The following is an 18,767-nucleotide window of genomic DNA, read 5'->3' on the forward strand; positions in this document are numbered from 1 at the left end:
GAAAATGAATATATTATCACAAAAAGTGCTTAAATCTTTATTGTCAAAAGCTACTTTCTTGTGATCACACACAAGACAATACTCAATAAAGGGCATGGAATTATTTGTGGAAGTTTAACTGAAGAGAAGCCTGGACTGCATCTGAGCTCACATTTATACGAGCGTCAGTGAAATCCTTTAATTCTATGAACGATCCCCTACGAGTTGGTACAATTCCTTAGCAAGGCCTGTGCACAGGTGTGCTGAAACCCGTTTAGGTTCAGTATATCTGATTACTTGAAGTCAAAGCCCCTGAGCCCACCACAAACATTCTAGATTTAGCAAGAAGATGCACGTCATAAGGGAACTCTTCAAACCAGATCGGAGGTTATAAAAGCAGAAGCAACTTCAGGGTTACTGTTTTCCACGCCTCAGTCATCTTTGCAATGGGACAATATTGCAGCTGGAAAAAAAAAAAAATGAAGAACTAAATTAGGCTTCCTGCATCACTGCAGAGAATTCTGAACTCACCTGTAAAGAGCCTTAGCTCCACTCTGCTCCCCCTGTTAACCAAACCCCCCACACATCTCCTTAGCTCTCCCTACAGGAACAGCCAGCTTTTAAGGAGTTAATACTAACAGATTTTAGAGTGCCTTTCAATGAAGCACAAAGTACGCAGCAAATCCAAGGAGGAGATTAGAACACAGAACAGAGAGCGACCAACAGACTCTGCCGTATTAGTTCTCTCCTTGCTGAAGAGAGCCTGGCTCCCATCCTGTGCAAATGTCCATCCACTCTGCTAAGTGGAGAAGCATACCATATTGTGAAGAGGGAGGATCCGGGCTAGACTAGAATCCCAACCATTTTATGCTCCACAGCACAGATACTCTATAGCTGCATGCCTATCTGACTTTTCCTGCATGGAGTGGAAAGCCTGGTTATAACAGTGTTGAAAGAAACATGCTACACCCTGAAAAAGATCAAAGGCCCCATCTCCCTCTGCATATACACGTGGTACAAGTGATAAACAATTCCTGCAGCAAAAGAATTAGACCCGGAGCTGTTACAGGATCCAGTAATATGACAACATAGTTTGGGCCAATCTACATAGTGTGATGATTCCCCCCCATCGAGTGGCTGGGCACATGTGTTGTACTTGGATGCACCCGTGATTGCACAGCCTCGGTAACAGAACCAGCTGGACAGATCATAAGATTCCCCCTTGAGAATGAGCGAGGAGGCACTCAGAAAGGGCAGGAATTGATCTGACTTTCAACTATAAGGGCACATATGAGATTCTGGAGCCAAAGCAAGCCAGATCCCAAGGGCAACACATGGTGTCTGTCCCCTTAGCTTTAAGCATCAAGCTGAGAAGCACAAAGGGGATTCCCAGGGAACAGTGATCTGGGACAGAGCAGGAAGACCGGAGTGCTTGCAAGCAGGCCCAGGCTCCATTCAGGCTGGCAGTGAGATTCTCCAGCGTAAGGCAGGTGAGTTGCATGAGTGCAGATGGACAAAGCTGCAGAAGATACTGGGAAGCTTACCCCAGGAGGCCTTTCCCTGCCCAGCGCTTTGGTGTAAGCCCAAGGTGGACTTTCTCGCCTCCACGGATCACGCTCACGCTCAGCGGTTTCTGAAACGAACAAACAGATGAATGGCACCTTTTCCCATCACGCTGCCCGAGTTCTTCTGTTTGCCTGGCTGCATAGGAGCCAGAGAGCTACCGCACATGTAACACTGAACCTCTAGCTACAGGGGGGCATGAAGGACTGCAGGGAAGTTTCCTCCATAGAGCATGTCCATGAATACTAGTGAAGTAACACGCCGTCATTCAGCACAGGCTCCTGTGAGAATACAAATAAAAAACAAGACCTCTGAAGAGAACTTCTCAAATGTTCGGCATGGGGAGCTTCCATGAGAAGCAAAGCCTGATGCCTTCACATTACTACCAGCTCCATCAGTCCAGGAAAGAGAAGTTAAGTGTGAGCTCTCTCACTGAAGAGCCTGGGGGTGGCATGTGATGAAACCAACAGTCAAGCCCAGAAGCTGACACACAGTGTCTGGAGCAGAGACGTGAGACTAATGAACTCTATTAAGTATCACTAGAGAAAAGCCCATCAGACCAGAGAAGCCAGTAACCTGCTCACCCCTTCACTGTGCTGCACAACAGTGGCGATGTTCTGCAGAGTCTGGAAGTTGTGCGCGTTGACAGAGCCAAACTCAACGATCTCATCATCGACCTGTAATCCCTTTAGAGAGAGAAAGCAGGAGACTAAGAATCTTCCTCCTCAAAGGACACACGGTGCTTAGGGTTTGTGGCGCACCTCTCACCCAAAGCGCTAGTCAGGTGCTCCCTTCAAGGGTCTTAAGACCCTTCTCAACATGCGAGCCTCACAAACCCACAGCGAGATAAGGCAGTATTATTTTTCATCCCCGTCACACAGATAAGGAATCTAAGGCATACAGCCTTAATGCGACCTTATCCAAAGCCATCAGCACGTCAGTGGTGCAGCTAGGAGCAGTACACGTCTTCTGATGCCAGCCCCACACGGACTTCCCTCACTGGATGCTCCCCCCTGCAAGGTGCTATAAACGTTAACTAAGTTATTTCACTCCGCAAAGGCTGCCATGAAACATTATGTCCCTGGGGAAAGGTACCGAGCACCTAACAAGAAGGAGGATGAAGAACAGTAGCTCAAACCCTGGCTCTGACTACAGGTAGGTGGCAAGAACCACCCGCCGTCTCTGGGACAGAACACAGTTCACGGGCGTTTGCTCCCCGGGCAGGAAGAACACCAGACTTGCCGCAAGACTGGCAGGAGATCCCGGTGTGACAGCATTCACTCTGGCGAAGGGCTGAGGCAGGCTCTGGTTCCGACTCACTGCCTCGGCTTGTGCCTCTGCCTCGTCTCTGGCACGCTTCTCCTTCTCCCGTGCATGCAGCTGGTGGAGCGCTTCTTCCACCTGCCTCATCACGGCCTTGTGATCATTCTGCAGACCTGGGCAGAGGGAGGTTGACTCAGAGATGGGAGGAATGAGCACGCAGTGTTCCTGCACACGATGTATTACCCTATGGGAATCAGCCCGTGTTTCCCAGTACACTACCAGGTCCCCTATGGCAGGGCAGCTCCAGATTATAAACACGGTCACCACTGAACACTGCCCTGCATACAGGCTGTGAGCAGGGCCACGAAACAGCTGTCAATCGGTGGCCACAGAGTGCACAAACAGGGCTCCTTATGAATTAACATCACTCTCACACAGGGACAGCCATGTTATAACAGCGGTAAGAACACCTAGGGGTGGATAACCCCTTAGAGGGGAACGGGAGCTGGAGAGATCAACAGCAACGTAAAAAAATTAAGCAACCAAACTCCCTTTCCATCAAAGTATTTTCACACAGGGACCAATTCATTATAAATCCGTCACCAGGATTCATTCAAAGGAGACATCACCTAGTTTTCGGCCCCATGTTTGTTGTATACATAAGAGATTTGACTATATTATTTTTATTTATTAAACACAAGGTTTGTTCACAGAATAAGAAGCGTCCTAACCACTCTGCATGCTGCCCGTTAATGCAAATAGTGTCACTCACCGACTCATTCCCTGCCCTGTCTCCTAGTTCCAGGCAGGGAGCAAACCTGGTTACAAACAAAACTCGAACTCGACTCCCTCACCTTTTCTTTATACTCCAAATTGAGCTAAATGCAAAGGGCAAACCATGGCCCGGAGCCCTGCCACCTTTTTCACTCTAACGACTGAAGCTGAGGCTCTAGGGAATCGTGTCCTTCCCATGGTCTGAGTCTCCAGACATTGTACGCCACTAAGTCTATTCATAGTTGCCCCGGGGGACACGACGTAAGCCAAGCTTTGGCAACACGCGGTCTGCATCGTTCACCAGGGCCCCAAGAAAGCCCCGCGAAGACGGCGCTGCTTACAGATAATGCTGTGCCGTGCCGTGCGGACCTGGTACAGGTCGACGTCTGCCCGCGGGTAGCCTTCCGCATCCACCAGCGGCTCGCTCATCCCGACTCCTTTCTGCTGCAAGGGAGAAGCGCGCTCGCATGGTGCCCGCTGCCCCCAGCGCCGCGTTTCAGGAGGGACAGAGCGAGGCAGCCGCGCTCGGCAAGCCCCAGTCTCAGCCCGGTACAATCCACGGCCCCGAGCACCACGAGGAGCCCCTCCGCGCCGGCCCCCGGAGCAGGCTGTGCGCGTGCGCGCGTGCACGCTCGCTCGAGGGCACCGCCGACCCCACCCTCGCACTGCCCGAGAGCCTCCGACACCCCCGCGCGCGCACGCACGCAGAGACACAGGCGCACGCACAACCCCCCCCACGCAGACACACACCCGTGTGCAGACCTCCTGCCACACACTCAGGCACACCCCCACAGACGCAAACCCAGGCACGTGCGCGCACACACGCCCCTGTTACACTCAGTCACATGCACAACCCCTGCACATACACACACAAGCCCCTGCTATACACTCAGGCACACACGCAACCACCCCACGTGCGTGCACGCACACGCGGCCCAGCGCACACTCACGTCCTCCAGGAGCTCGTAGCAGGCCCGGATCTGCGCCTCGATCTCGTCCTTCCTGCGCACCAGGCTCTGCACGTCCTGCGCGCTCACGGGCGGCTCCGCCATGGCCGCACTGCAGCGAGGTGGCGACGGCGGCCGGGGCAGGACAGCCCGCGCGTCACAGTAAACAACAACGCGAAAAGGCGGGGCCGGCGGCGGGGGGCGGGGCCGAGGGCGCAGCGACGGTGGCCGGGGCAGGGCAAACCTAACTGGCAGTCAACAACGCGGAAGGGGCGGGGCGGGGCGGGCTGCAGAGCACGTGCGCGGGGCGCGAGGCGCTGCAGGGCGGGGCGGGGCAGGCGGGGTTGCACCGGAGGGGCTGACTCGGTCAGAGCTGCGCCCCTGCCCGTGCCAACCAGGGGGACGGGCTGCCTGCCACCAGCACCAAGGGGCCCGGCTTTGGGGCGCCAGCCCGGAGGGGCCGATCCTGTGACCTGCTGCAAGGGCTCAGCAGAAAGATCAGAGCCCAGCGCTGTCAGCTGGGTCTTCGCAGGACTCCTCGTGCAAGGCGAGGCATCGAAACCCACCAACGCCCGCAAAACCGAATGCACGGCCGCCGGCCGGGGGGGTCCTCGTGCCCCGGGAGACGCCGCCTCGCTCGCGGCGGCCCCGGGCGATGCCTCGCTGCAGCACGCTGGTTTCTGTCCACGCGGGGGAGGGAACGCCGCGCACCTACCGGGCCCCTTTACCCAGCGAAGCGGAGCCGGCGCGGACGAGGCGCATTCACGTTTCTGCCCGAGCCCCGCGGCACTCTCGACCCGCTCGCCGCGCCTTCCAGACTAGACCGAGGACTGAGACGGGCTGGTCCTCCTAGCGCTCCCCTGAGCCGGCGCAGAGGGCGTTTATTGCAATAGTCGGCAAAGATCGTGCTCTCCGTTGCACCTGTGCTACCTCCCCCCCAGCCCCTGCCCGCTTCCAGCTATACGGAGGCGCAGCTGAGCCCAGCAGAAGAGCATCGTGGGCAGCGCTGGGGCTCCAGTCGCTAACAGACACCAGAGATGAGACTCCCCAGCTCCCCGCCGTGACTAACGGTGGTGTCGCCCAATATCATGCCGCAGTGTCTGGCCAAATCGCAGGCTGGACTCTGCGATCAGAAAGGGTTTGTGATAGCCCACGTCTGTGGTGGGCTGGCCCGCAGACAATTCCCTGCCCCCACTAGCTGCAAAACTTTGTTAAAAACCCAATAGTGACAAGGTTTTTTGGTTGTAGCCCTGTTGGTCTAAGGCAGGGGTGGGCAATATATGGCCCGCGGGCCAGATCTGACCCTCCAGGCAATTCTGTCTGGCCCACAGGGCCCCTAACAAATTTAGAAAATTAATATTTATTTGTTCTTGGCTGCCTGTCAAAGATGACTGGAGCCAGGGGCAGTAGCACCCAGGGGAAGCTGACAGCAGGACCCAGAAGCCCCTGCTTCTGGCCTGGGACTGTGGGGCTGTTCCTGCTTCCCTCCGCCGGTGAGGGAAATGTGTCCCTCGACAGCTTGCCAAAACTCGGTAAGCAGCCCTCCGCCCAAAATAATTGCCCGCCCCGGTCAACGGACATAGGCGGCCTAGGTTCTTTGGGTAGATGCAATCTCTTTTATTAGACCAACTGAGTAGTTAGAAAAAAGTTCTTTGCAAGCTTTCAGCATAGACCAGCAGAGACTCCCTACGCCTGACGAAGGGTGACTGTGCCCAAAAGCTTGCAAAGACCAACGACTCAGTTGGTCTAATAAAAGATATCCCGTCTACCCAAAGAGCCATGCCTGCCAATCATGACAATGGTGTTCAGATTCAGCGGTGGTTTGCAAGGCGGTGGTCCCCAGGCCGTGCAGTCTGGAGAGGCGAAGCCAGGAGTAATTTTGCTGCGGGTCCCAGTGACCTGGGGTTGTCACAGGTACTTTGGTCACTGCTAGAATATTCTGGCTGTGCAAAGCAACCCGGGACTGAAAGGCGCTTTCCCAGGACTGGCGTCCTGACCAATCCAGCTGAGCCTCCCAGTAAATTTGAAAGTCTTTCTGGAACAAGCGCCTGTACCCGTGCTACTGCGCCCATGCTGTTTGAAGGAGCTGGTGCCCGCTACCCAACGTGCCTGGGCCACAGTCTGATCTTAGCGAAGTCTGGTGTCAACCCGGAGTACGGGGGTCTGGGTTCACGCGGCGGCGAGATCAGAATCGGTTCGTAGTATGCTTTGCTTGGGTTAACGTGGCTAGAGCCACAGGGGTTCTGGTCTTGCATTTGATAAACAGCCTCTCCTCTTGCTTTTCAAATAAATACGGGTCCTTTCACCCCCAGGGTCAGTTTTATTGAACTCCCCCCACTCCCAAGGGCAGAATGACTACAGTCCAAACCAAGTAAATAATTTGGTTTAAAATGTTTCAGATTACAAGCTGGGGAAGGTGGAGCCAGGGAGGGGCTTTCGCTCACCCTGCAGATATATTGAATGCATTTGGAGTTACACTTTCTCTTGGTGCCATCATACCAATCAACTTCCAAAAATGGTGAGGCTTAGAAATTACTCATTTTTCAATTTTGCCATTAGTGTACTATGGAGGAAGATGAGTACATCTTCCACTGTATTTGTACATCTTTTATTCTGTGAATTTACTGGTACATTTTTTATACTTTGAAAAATTAAACTTTTTAATCAGCATGTGGAACTCAATGCAGTAAACTTGCTTTCTCTAAACTCAGCAGGGATTGTAATATTTGGAGAATGAATTTGCATTTGTTAAATGCTAACATATACGTATACGTATTCTTTCTCTTTAGACAACGTACACAGACAAAGGACAAAAGGTAAGAATACAATTGCATGGAATAGGTTTCCTCCCAAAATAATTTTTGGTACTATTAATACTGTACTGATTATATTAATTTATTACTAATTGATTGCTGGGTGGAATTAAAAGCAAAAATGGGCTCTGATCACATAATGTTGCCGTAGGACTTAGCTTCATAACTTCTGCTCTCCATAAATCACAATTACTTACACACACGTTTTACCTCACTGTTTTGGAGTGAGGGGGAAGAAAGGATTACTAATTAAAATCTAACCCATCCATGCCTAACCATAAGCAGGACTTGTTGCAATACTTCTCTCTAAATACTATAAATGTATATTTAAATATTTTTAAGACCTGAAATAACGTTCTAAAACTAGTGATGCATACGCCAGAGTTACAGTTAATTGTTAAATACCATTCCATACAGCACGACTTGTCTTTATATATTGCCTTTCCTGCAAACTACGCCCACTAATCATGAACAGTGTTAAAAATTATGAGACAGGAGACGGCGGATGTCAAATTCCAGGCAAGGAAGCATAGCTGATGCTCAGCTAACGTTAAGAAATACTGCAAAGAGGTTTGTTAACATCTCCTTTTTGAGCATGGGTTTGTCACCTCTGATTTGGCTTCCCATTTGCAGTTGGGTAAGAGCTTTCCCAGAGGAAAATTAATTTTTAACGCTAAGTTAGCAAAATCACGTTGGAGCCGAACAACGGTGGAGGTTGCACGTAGAGCAGGACAGGTCCTGTTTGCTGTTACTCTCCGGTATCCTGCTCCAGTCCAGGAACTGGGAGCAGAGCTCGACTCTCCGGTCGCTCCATTCGCTGCCTTCCCTGACCCAGATGACTCGGACTTGTTCTGTGCGGGGCTCAGGAAGGAAGAATAATTGCTTTGCTTGTTCTGGGGGTCAGCTCCCAGTACGGCTTCCCAGCCCGCCCGAAAGTCCCTCTGGCTAGAAGTCATGGAAATAAGCCTTGCACCTCAGTGGTCCCATCCAGATCTTTTTTGTACAGACTATAAAACTCCGCGCTCAAATTTGTGGTTTGCCTAGGAGTTAATTAACTTAGGTTGAACAAGAAATGCACAACTCTGCCATACTTCTGTAACGGAGCCCACCCATCACGCCACGCTGAAGCAGAAACAGCCTCAGCCTTAACGTGTGGTTTTACGGCACTGAAGTATGGTTCAGTCACCAGAATTTTTGTTTCAGCCTGAAAGGGGCCGATTCCTCCACTTCCACTCGATCACGTTCTGGGTTGGAAATGCCAAGCAGGTGCGTAGAGACAACTCGCTTGCTTGCATGTGCTGTTCCCCGCTTGCACAGTCATTGTTTGGAGAGCAGGGGTATGGCGTAGTCGGCCCTCGCTATTGGCTGGGGCGGGGGGAGGATCTGGCATGTGGCGTCGGGACGGTCCGGGGGACGTGTTTCCAATTAAAATCCCGTCAGTGACTGGCTGGGATGATCCTGCGCAGATGGAAGCGTTTCAGCACTTGCCCTGGGTGGAGCGCTCTCCCGGATGGTCTTTGGACCACCGTTGTGCAACGGGTGAGCGGGCTGCTCATCCTGCAGTGGGGAGCCGATGGGTACGTTTGCCTGCACAGGTTTCTCCATTCCTGAGCGGAAATTCAGAAAAATTGTTTAAAAACCGCCCCCTCCAACCAAGTGCAAAACCAAAATAAGTTAACCCACAAAAGATACGCAGCCGCCCCTGTTTGAAAGGGAAGGGAGTTCCTGGCTGCTGCCCGTTCCCAACCTTTGGGACTTGTTCAGATGGACTTAGTCAAAGGCAGCCTTGTTTGCGAAGTGATAAGATATTGATTTTGGCTGATCTCACAGGCAGATAAATCATCCCATATTAAAAATCTTGTTTCTAACCATGTCCAAGATTCATAGAAAATATTACAAAGGTCATTTTAATGTCGCACTTCTTTGTATGTCTCTTTGCCTTTATATGGCGTGTGGAAAATAAAAGCAGATCACCCAGTTTCATGTTTGTACTCAGCTTGTCAGCTTCTCTTTCCAGTTCTCCTGCTTTAGCTTCACGTTGCAGCATGGGGGTTGCAACAACTGGGGAACATATGTTTTTCTTTCCATTGATTTACCCAGAAACCTTTTCTTTCACTGTTTGACTTTCCACAGGCTAGATTTTGGCGTGAAGTTGAGCTGCTGGACTCCTTTCCGTGTCATATGAGGGACTGTATTTACACCATCTCTCCTGGGTTTGGGTTGGTCCTGTTAGCTCCCACCGAAGTGAAAGATCTCAGACAGTAGATGCAGGGGAAGGTTACAAAACGCAGTGACTCTCTGCAGGCGGCTGGGAAGGCGCCGCAGAAAGCCACCGTCACTGCCAGCAGGGAGTTCGGTCCAGCCCATCCTGGGCGATCAAGCCCAGGTGTCTGGACCACGGTCTGCCTCTCCGAGCCCCGCTCTCCCAGAGCACCTCTGCAACTGGAAAGCCAGCTGGAGGTGATACACTGCATGCCAGGGACGAGGGGGTGCACCTGCTTTCGGTCCCCGTCCCAGGCTGCACTTCCAAAAGGAGCGTTTCACTCTTTGCACACGCATGGAAGCACTTGTGCAGACAGCCTGGGCCAGCCCACGCCTGCAAACGCTTCTCTGCATGTCAGTGAGGGTAGGGGCGTGCGTGAGAGGTCAGTAAGGAGTTTGGAAAGAGCATCCCAGGGGTCACGCAGCATCCTGCGAGCCGGCAGCTCTGCCCGCCGGGCCTGCTCTCTCCTGCGTCGCCAGGGGTAGCTCCTGCCCCAGGCCCACTGTGCGGAGCAGGGCCCGGCGCACTGTTCCCGCCGGCGGGTGTGCTGAGCCTGGCACGCGCGCAGCTCGGCTCGTTCGCGCCGGACCTCCAGGACACCCCCTGTGCCGCGAGCCTCCGGTCACGTTAATACCGTTCATCGGGACGAGGCCTCGAGCAGCCTCTGTGCTCTGCCCTGTGCGTGCTGTGAGCTGGTGCCCGGCGCTGCGACAGCGTCAGCCCGCGCGCGCGGGCGAGCTCTGCCCAGTCTGAGCCGCGGCGTAAGCGAGTCAGAAGAGCCTCAGCCAGGCGAGCTGGTGGCCGAGCCCGCTGCGGCCTGCGCAGCCCCTGGGACAGACGAGCCCTCTCTGCCCAGTAATCCCCTTGGTGCGTGCGAATAACCGCGGCGGGCCGTGCCGCCGGGCGCGTCGGCAGGACCGGGCCCCTGGGCGCGGGCGCGGGGCTCAGCACTAGCGGGGGGCAGCCGTCGGCTCCCTGCCGTCACCGCGCCGGCGCTCAGGCTTTCAGCTGCCGGCAGGCCCAGGGCGCTGCTTCTCGGGCAGCAGCGCTTTCGCCATCCGAAAGCCATCGTAGCGCTCGCTGGTAGAAATCAGAGCATTTATTGGGACGCTGCAGCTGACTCCGGACACACGCAGGCAGGGTTTCCCTCCCCCCGGCCCGCAGCCGGAGCCTGCATCCTCGCACACCAGAAAACAGCTCGTGGCGCGGATCGAGGTGGCTCCCGCTAAACCGGCGGGGTTGCCTTCTGCGCTGGTCGCGCGCCGTGCCCCCGAGCGGCGTCACTCAGCCCTAGGACGTGCCCTCCAAAATCCCAGCGCCGGGCGCGTGCGGACACGAGCAGCCGGGGCACGCGGCGTGCGTGGTCCTGCGGTGTGGACGCTCAGGGCCGTCGCCCGTGAAAGGCTCGGCGACGCGAGGAAGCTGGGTGCGCCTTGTACGCCTGCAGCGCCAGGCGCGCGGCTGGCTGGCCCCGGCACAGCCCGGGCTTCGCTCGGCCCCGAGGGCCACGCTGCGGCTCGTTCAGCGTCTGGCTCCTGCCGTTTGCTGAGGCCTGAGCCTGGGCGGGTTCAGAAAAGGCGGCCCGTGGCTGGGGAGGGCCGGTGAAGAACCAGCGGGACGGGAACCCCTCCGGTTTTTAACCCGGTGCATGTTCTGTGTGCTTCCAAGGCTGCCTCGTATTATTGTAACAAAATGGGCTTTGAGGAAATGGCCTATCGGGGCCTGGAAACCGGCAGCAGAGAAGTGGTGTCCCACGTGATAAGGCAGGACAAGGTAAGAGCGCGGGGGGCGCGGTGCCCTGGGATGCCGCGCGAGCGATGCGCCGCGCCGCGCCGCGCCGCGGTCGGGTCGGGGCTGGGAACCGCGCGCTGCGACCCTGGGTTTCTCTCTCTCGCTTTGGGCAAGACGTGTGCCCGCGTGCCTCGGTTCCCAGCTCGCGCGACTGCCTGAGCCGCTAGCTGCCGGGCCTGGACTCGGTCCCAGCCCGTTGCGCCGCAGGGCGCGCGGGGGGGTGTCAGGCCGATCCGCTGCGCCCCCGGGACGCGGGCAGAGGCAGGGCTCGCTGCCGGGGCGAGACGGCATCCACGTCTGCACGCGGGTGCTTTCTCACTCTCAAGCGGCGCGACTACCGCGCGGACATTTTCACCGGTGTTCGTGCGGCTGCGGCACGCGCATCTTCAGCGCGCTTTTCGGAGGGACCGAGCCCAGCCCTGCCACGCAACGCTCCTGCTGAACTCCTCAGAGCAAGCTGACTTCTCGTGTTTTTCCTAATTCTCAGATCATATTTGTCCTCTCGTCCGCTCTCAACCCCGGAAACGAAGGTAAGTGAAAACAAGGCCTGGGCGGATTCAGGGCCAGAGCATCCGAACATCCCGCGCTGTGATTCGTACGGAGAGCCGTCCTCCCCGCCTGTCTCGCTGCCCAACTCTCTTAGTCTCTGCCTGCTTCGGCTCCGACCTGCTGAGCAAGACTCGGGGAGGGCGAGCTTAGCTCCGGGCTCGCGACAAGGGCGGCTGCGAGCGTGGGCTGAGCGCTGCTCTCCAGTCCGTTGGGATGTCAGTCCTTTCTTTGTAAATCTGCAATTCTCCCACGTCCCAAGGAAACTTTGGAAACCAGCCCGGAGTCTGCATCTCACCGGGAGGAAGCAGCCAGCCCACGCCCTCACGCTTGCTCGCGGGTCCCCCCGGCGCCTGCCCGGGAAGCGTTCCTGGTGTCGGTCACACGCTCGTTTGCTCTCTCCCCTTTGCACAGAAATGGGAGCGCACTTAGTGAAGCACGGAGATGGAGTAAAAGACGTCGCGTTTGAAGTAGAGGACTGCGACTTCATTGTGCAGGTGAAGGCAGGGCCGGGCATCTCCACGTCCCGCGGGGCTGAGGGCCCCCGCTGGGTCGGGTCGGTGCAATGCCCCGTTCCTTCGTGCTCGTAGGCAGCGCTGCAGTCCTGGCCCCAAAACAACCGGTTACTTTGGAGAAACATAAGCCACAAATCCGAGGGGGTCCCAGCAGCTGGGTTGTGAATTGGTCTCGAAGTGTCCCAGGTGCAGTTCTGGCTGGATCGCAGCGCTCCCCGTTTGCCCCAGCAGGTCTCCGCGGGATTTCCGTGGCCCGGCGAGCGCCGCCGGGCTGGGAGGGCCAAGCCAGGACTTCCCAGCCGGTGCCGCCGTCGAAGCTGCGCACCCTCACCCGAAGCGCCCGGCCTGGCCCGGCAGGTCTGGTCCAGGGTGGCAATTCTGTTCTCCTTCACAGGAAGCTCGGGAGCGCGGGGCTGCGATCGTGAAAGAGCCGTGGGTGGAGGAGGACAAGCACGGGAGAGTGAAATTTGCAGTCATCCAGACGGTGAGCGGGCTGGGAGAGCCGGTCCCCGGGCCGTGCGGGGCTGCTGGCTGCAGCGCCCGGGGGGGAAGGGGAAGGGAGCAGCCGCTTCAGCGCCCCAGGGCTTCGCGTCCTGCCCCGGGCCTGGGCTTGGCCGCAGCCCCGGCGGGCGGGCGGTTTGCATACGCGGCTGAGCGGCCCCGAAGCACGTGGGGGGCTGCTCTAGGCTGGAGCGACCCCAGGGCCGGTGGCTAACTTGGGGCGAGTGGAGGGAGTGATGGAGGCCCTTCCAGATGTCCGAAGTCTCCCTCCGGACCAGCCTCGTGCGCGCAGGGGTCTGCTCTGGACGCTGTCCGAGACGCGGCCGAAAGGAAAAGGCTCAGCAATGTTTCTTGTGTGTTCCCCTCCCAGTACGGGGACACGACCCACACGCTCGTTGAGAAGCTGAACTACGGAGGGCTCTTCTTGCCCGGCTTTGAGGCTCCCCTCTTCAAGGACCAGCTGTTGCCAAAGCTGTAAGTAACTCGCGGCCGTTCCCGTCTCCAGAGGGAGGCGCGCAGATCCCGCTCTGCCGTCAGCACGGTCCAGCGCCGGGCGGCTGCCCCCGGACGTCTCGTTTTACCTTCTTCAGATTTCAGCTCCGCGCCTGCCTGCTGTTGCTTGGAGTTGCAGGCTCTTTTCCATCTACAAGATTCAAAGCAAGCTGGTCAGAGCTAAAGCTGGGCCTCAGCGACCAAAGCCACGGGTCCGTGGTGCCAGGACTTGGGGGCTGGTCCGTCTCATTAAGGGCACGGGGACCCCCGCCCGAGAGCTCGGGCATGCAGGGGTGACGCGGTCGCACGCGGTAGCAGGAGGCCAGAGATGAAACGGCCCCGGGGAAGCTCCCGACACGTCCAGCCAGGCTGCTCGCGTCCTCGGGGCAGAGCCGATCCCCAAGGAAAGGGCTAGAGAGGGGCTTCCCCGAGGGGTTACTAGTGCGTTTCCTGCGGTTAGGAAGGCTTGCATCGGGTGAGCGTCTCGCCCCCGAGGCCCCGGCGCCTCTCTCCCTTTTTGACCTGGCCAGCGCCAGGAAGGTGAACGGTCGTGTCCGCAGGAGCACGGCCGCCGGGCGCGAACTGACCCGGGGCTTCTTCGGCAGGCCAAGCACGAAGCTGCGCTTCATCGACCACGTGGTGGGAAACCAGCCCGACCTGGAGATGGTCCCGGTGGCGGAGTGGTGAGAGCTGGCGCGCTTAGGAAAGCTGTTCCCCCGGGTCCTGCCGCCACGCGCTGTCCTTCCCTTCCCTTCCCTTCCCGTCGCCGTCGCCATTGCCGTTTCTACCGATGGCATCGTCTTAGCAGCAGGGTGCTGGGGACCGCTTTCAGTGCTTCCAGGCACGAGCAGCACCAGGGTCCCCTGGGGCACGTCCCGCCGCGAGGGCCCCGAGGGGAGGGCTGTCCGTTGGCGAGGGGCAGCCCGGCCCACCCGGACGGCGAGTGGTCATACCGCTGGCTGCCAGTGCCCTTCTCCACCAGCAAACCTCCCAGCCCAGCACGGGAGACGTGCTTGCCGGCTTCTGTCGTCCTCTTTCCCAGTGACACCCAGGGCTGGATTTGGCCAGACATCAGGGACAGCAGTAGCCCGGGTTGGACCTAGCTGATTTGAGGTTCTCGGTATTTTGGGGGGCGTTGGCAGAAGCGGGCCAGGCCTGAAGCCTGCAAACGTTGGCTCGGCGCAGTGAAAGCCGCCTTCCCCCTCCCGGCAGGTACCAGAGGAACCTGCTGTTTCATCGGTTCTGGTCTGTGGATGACAAACAGCTGCACACCGAATTCAGCGCCCTCCGGTCCATCGTGGTGGCCAACTACGAGGAGACGATAAAAATGCCCATAAACGAGCCTGCAGTGGGCAAGAAAAAATCCCAGATTCAGGTAAGCGCTCTGGAAAGGTGGATCTCGACGTAGGGCCGTCACCCTTCACAGCTTTTCAGGTCCTGCTCCGAGGAGCTCGTCTCAGCTCTGACGGTTCAGGAGGGCTCTTGGGGCGGCAGATGCTGATGGCGGTCGATGGAGAGGGTTAAAATCCACCGGGACGGTCGGAGGAGCGTCTCTGTGCAAACCCAAACCTACATAAGAGTCTGTCCCGGCTGCAGCGATGGCCAGGGCCCCACATACCGCTGGGTCTGCCTCTGGCCGCAGCGCAGAGCGGGCCCTGGGTTCGGGCTCCTCCTTGTTCAACAGCTCCACAAAGCTCTGCTTGCCCAACAGGAAGGCTATTGCACCACCAGGAAGATAGCTGCCATGGCCCCTACCTCTAGTTTTACCAGTAAAATGCCTGAGTGTTTAATTTTCCCTTCCACGGGCAGGTCTGAGAGGAGACCTTGGTTTCAGCTGCAGCTGGTTTTGCATTAGGCCTAAAATCCAGTTTGAAGATGCACAAGCATCGTTTACACCACACGTGCACTGACTGCGCGCGTCTCTTTCTAGGAATACATCGACTATTACGGAGGACCCGGGGTCCAGCACATCGCTTTGAATACCTCCGACATTATTTCAGCTGTAAGTGCGGCGGCTGAATGCTGCTAGCGACTTAATTTTTTTTTTTTTTTAAGGGAAACCCAGTTGATTTCCCAGACTTTTCAAGTTGGTCTTCAGGGCAAAGGCCACCGTCCTCCCTGACTACTTTGCATCGAACAAAAGAGCGTGGGTTTCAGATGCAGACTTGGGCTGAGAGCCCCCGGCTCGCTTGGCGCCTGGGTGCGGCAGGTCGGACCAGCGCACAGGTGTTGCGTTCCTCGTGCCCTGGCCGGCACCCGCCTGCCCAGCAGCCCGCGTGAAGCGAGCTTGGCGGCTCTCAGTGCAGCGCTGACTTCACAAAACCCCTTCCCCCCGTGGCGCGGAGCACCCCCGTTGCTGGCTGTCAGAGCAGAAGGGGCAAGCTCTGGTGGGGCAGGAGGACTTTCCCCTTCAAGAGGCATTTTGCGGGGGAGGCTCCCTGGCCTGGGCTGTGCTTGCTTTGTGGAGGCCGCGTGGGTAGAAACACTGGGTCTGCATCCTGCAGACATCCTGGTGCCATCTCTCCTCCCGTCCCGCTAGGGACACAGAGCGCCGGGGGCTCTTGGGACAGCAGAAACTCCTTTCTCACAACATATTTCTCTCTGTTCCCATGCATGCAAGTCCCCAGGTGTGACCATAGAGCGGTTTCCCCCAGAAACTCTTCACGTTTCTTCCCACTTCCACTGCAAGGGCCAGTTTAGCGAGAGTAGCTTGGCATCTGGTGACTCTTTGGAGTAGAAACATGTGCAAGATTAGGAGGGTGGGACACTGCCTGCCAGGCTGCATGGGGTCTTGCTCCAGACCAGCTCCTGGCACTTGCAAGGACAAAGCCCTGAGCTTGCAAAGCCTCTGCTGCTCCGAAAGGATATGCAGCGTGGTCAGTGGGGCAGAGGAGACAACGGGCCCAGCACCCCCGTGCACCCAACTGGCGCTCACCTTGTGCTGTAGATCACAAACTTGAAACAGCGCGGCATGGAGTTCATGTCAGTGCCGGCCACCTACTACCAGCAACTGCGGCAGAGGCTGAAAACTGCCAAGATCGAGGTTAAGGAGAGCATCGACAAACTGGAGGTCAGTTTGGGGTCCAGGTAGAGCTGAGCAGTGTTTTAACCACCCAGTGACTGGGCAGTCATTCAGGGGAGGAGGGAGGCAGCGACAGATCCCTTTGGAGCCGGAAAGGGTGTTTTCCATAAGCAAACGCCCCCCGTTCAGTGCGGGGCAGGACAGGATTGCCCTTAAATTATCATCTTCCAAAAATCCTCATGCGACCCTTATTCCAGATGCTCTGAGTGGTCAGTTCACATCAGACGCCGGGATTCGACTGGGCGCGGGCGCTCACCAGCGCCCTGTGGGAAACTCTCGGCAGTTCTTCACCCCATTGATCTTCTTACTTTTGTTTCCCAGGAACTGAAAATCTTAGTTGACTTTGACGAGAAAGGATACCTGCTCCAGATCTTCACCAAACCAGTTCAAGATAGACCCACTCTCTTTCTGGAGGTCATACAACGCTATAACCACCAGGTCTGTTTGAAATAGTCATTCCGAGCTAATCTGAACTAAAGAGATTAGGACTTTTTTTAAATGATAATTAAAAAAAAAACCAAAAAAAAAAACCACACCTGGTCCTGGAGGTGCCTCTGCCCACTGTCCCTGCAAGCTCACTCTGCTTTGAAAAGCAAAGCTTTGGAAAAAAAATACCATCAAGGCCACTGCAGAGGACCTGGCACTCCAGAACAGCCGATCTAAGCAGCTGCTGTAAGCAGCATGGAGCTTTTCAGGCCCTACGAGACCTGTCAGCTGCCAAACTTTCTGCAAAGCTAAGTTCCTCTGGAGCAGGGGTGGGCAACCGCTTCCAGCTGCCGGGCCCTGAGCAGGCAGGTGGGTGCTGGGTTGTCTCGGTGGTAGGAAGCACCCCCCATTGCAGAGTGCTGCCAAGGCCCCACAGCCGCACGCCGGATCCAAAGGCTCCACAAGCCGGATCTGGCCTGCCGGTGAAAACGCTTCTGAAAAGGAGACTATATGGCGGGCGAGAGATTTCCTTCCCTGCAGCACTCCTGCCAGCCTGGAAGCACTGGAGGAGGGCGAAAAAACAGCCTCTCTCCAGACAGCCATGGAGACGGCTACCCCAGAGATATACTGAGAGATTGAGGCTAGCCCAGGAGAGTCTCCTGTGCTGGTAGCGCCTCGCCCCTTGCTGCCGCAGAATGACTGCCCGAGTGCTGTTACTGCTCAGAGACGCCTCCACGCGTCACTGAGCGTTTGCTGATGTGTAAATCACCATGGCTAGCACAGCAGGTCCCATTAGGAAAGATTAACTCAGGAATCCTAGTAGAAGAGACAAGGGCTGTCATCCCAAGCGTGGATGTGAAGACCTGAGGCACAAAGAGGTGCTCCTCTAGCACCGCAGTGACCGGCAGTGGTGGGAGCACGCCGAAGTCAGAAGTATCTAGCAGTAATCCCGTTCTCTATCAGTAGTCATCCATATCCCCGTGGCGCAAAAGCTCAGCCTTTTGCTGCTTGGTCTGGCCCTGTGACTCCACAGCCAACACTTTTGTTTGCCGCGTGCATCAGTCTTCCACTGTCCTTTCCTTCCTGCGCAGGGATTTGGGGCCGGAAACTTCAAGTCTTTGTTTGAAGCGATAGAAGCCGACCAGGATGCCAGAGGAAACCTGACTCTCCTGACATCAAACGTGGAAAATAATTTCATCTAGCGCTTTCCAGCAAGAGATCAGCAGCAGCCACAAGCTACGCATGGAAAAACAGCAGCAGCAGCAAAAGCAAAGAAATTCCTAGTCACTTGGGCAATTAACCCGTAATCAGGCGTTGCAAATGCAAGCAAATTCAAAGTGAAGTTTAAACTGACACAAAATCTAAACCTATTCTGGTTCAGAAACAGAAACATCTCGAACTTGCTGTCCTGAGAGGAGGAACAAAATTAAAAGAAATCAAATGCATTTTTCACAATCAGCTTCATCTGAGTTCCTAAATCACCATTGGAGGGCATCTCTGAATTAAAAACAATGTTACGAGGTGAAGGAGGGGAAATTACTGCTAATCCTAATAAAACTGATTTTAACTTGGGGAAGTTTGAAGAGTCTGAATGCTGGGGTTGCTGGTGACTACTTATTTAATGCCATAAAAGTCACCTTTCTTTTTTTGTTGAGAATTTCCACAGTGATAGCACTTGCTTTTGGGATAATTGCATCAACCCTGCGATACATTACTGATACACACATCCAACCTTAACTCCAGTGCAATGTAGCTATTGCCCAATAGTTTTAAAAACCTGAACAAAATTACAGAAGTTGCTCCCTAGAAAAT

At 56.0% G+C, this 18,767-nt stretch overlaps 2 protein-coding genes across 3 annotated transcripts; one reads left to right on the plus strand and one right to left on the minus strand.

Annotated features, from left to right (window-relative positions):
- Window positions 1-11: 11 nt before the first annotated feature.
- On the minus strand, window positions 12-4,709 carry PSMD9 (proteasome 26S subunit, non-ATPase 9). Of its 2 annotated transcripts, none has more exons than XM_090063981.1 (6): window positions 4,530-4,709; window positions 3,921-4,020; window positions 2,785-2,978; window positions 2,127-2,228; window positions 1,524-1,612; window positions 12-442 (listed from the first exon to the last, which is right to left on the minus strand). In XM_090063981.1, exons 1-6 carry the CDS (start codon window positions 4,629-4,631, stop codon window positions 415-417), a joined length of 615 nt encoding a protein of 204 aa, XP_089920107.1. In that variant the 5' UTR covers window positions 4,632-4,709; the 3' UTR covers window positions 12-414. The 2 variants fall into 2 exon arrangements, with proteins under 2 accessions (XP_089920107.1, XP_089920106.1); XM_090063980.1 differs by having other exon boundaries at window positions 3,921-4,023.
- Window positions 4,710-6,958: 2,249 nt separating this feature from the next.
- On the plus strand, window positions 6,959-18,527 carry HPD (4-hydroxyphenylpyruvate dioxygenase). Its single transcript, XM_090063070.1, has 14 exons — window positions 6,959-7,044; window positions 7,316-7,342; window positions 8,543-8,605; window positions 11,271-11,375; window positions 11,881-11,923; window positions 12,354-12,436; window positions 12,849-12,938; window positions 13,326-13,429; window positions 14,053-14,130; window positions 14,660-14,822; window positions 15,378-15,449; window positions 16,395-16,517; window positions 16,851-16,967; window positions 18,047-18,527. Exons 1-14 carry the CDS (start codon window positions 7,042-7,044, stop codon window positions 18,155-18,157), a joined length of 1,182 nt encoding a protein of 393 aa, XP_089919196.1. The 5' UTR covers window positions 6,959-7,041; the 3' UTR covers window positions 18,158-18,527.
- The last annotated feature ends 240 nt before the right edge of the window (window positions 18,528-18,767 follow it).

This window comes from Crocodylus siamensis, chromosome 9, assembly GCF_052110815.1.
Source record: "Crocodylus siamensis isolate JL-2025a chromosome 9, ASM5211081v1, whole genome shotgun sequence".
Classification (NCBI taxonomy): Eukaryota; Metazoa; Chordata; order Crocodylia; family Crocodylidae; genus Crocodylus; species Crocodylus siamensis.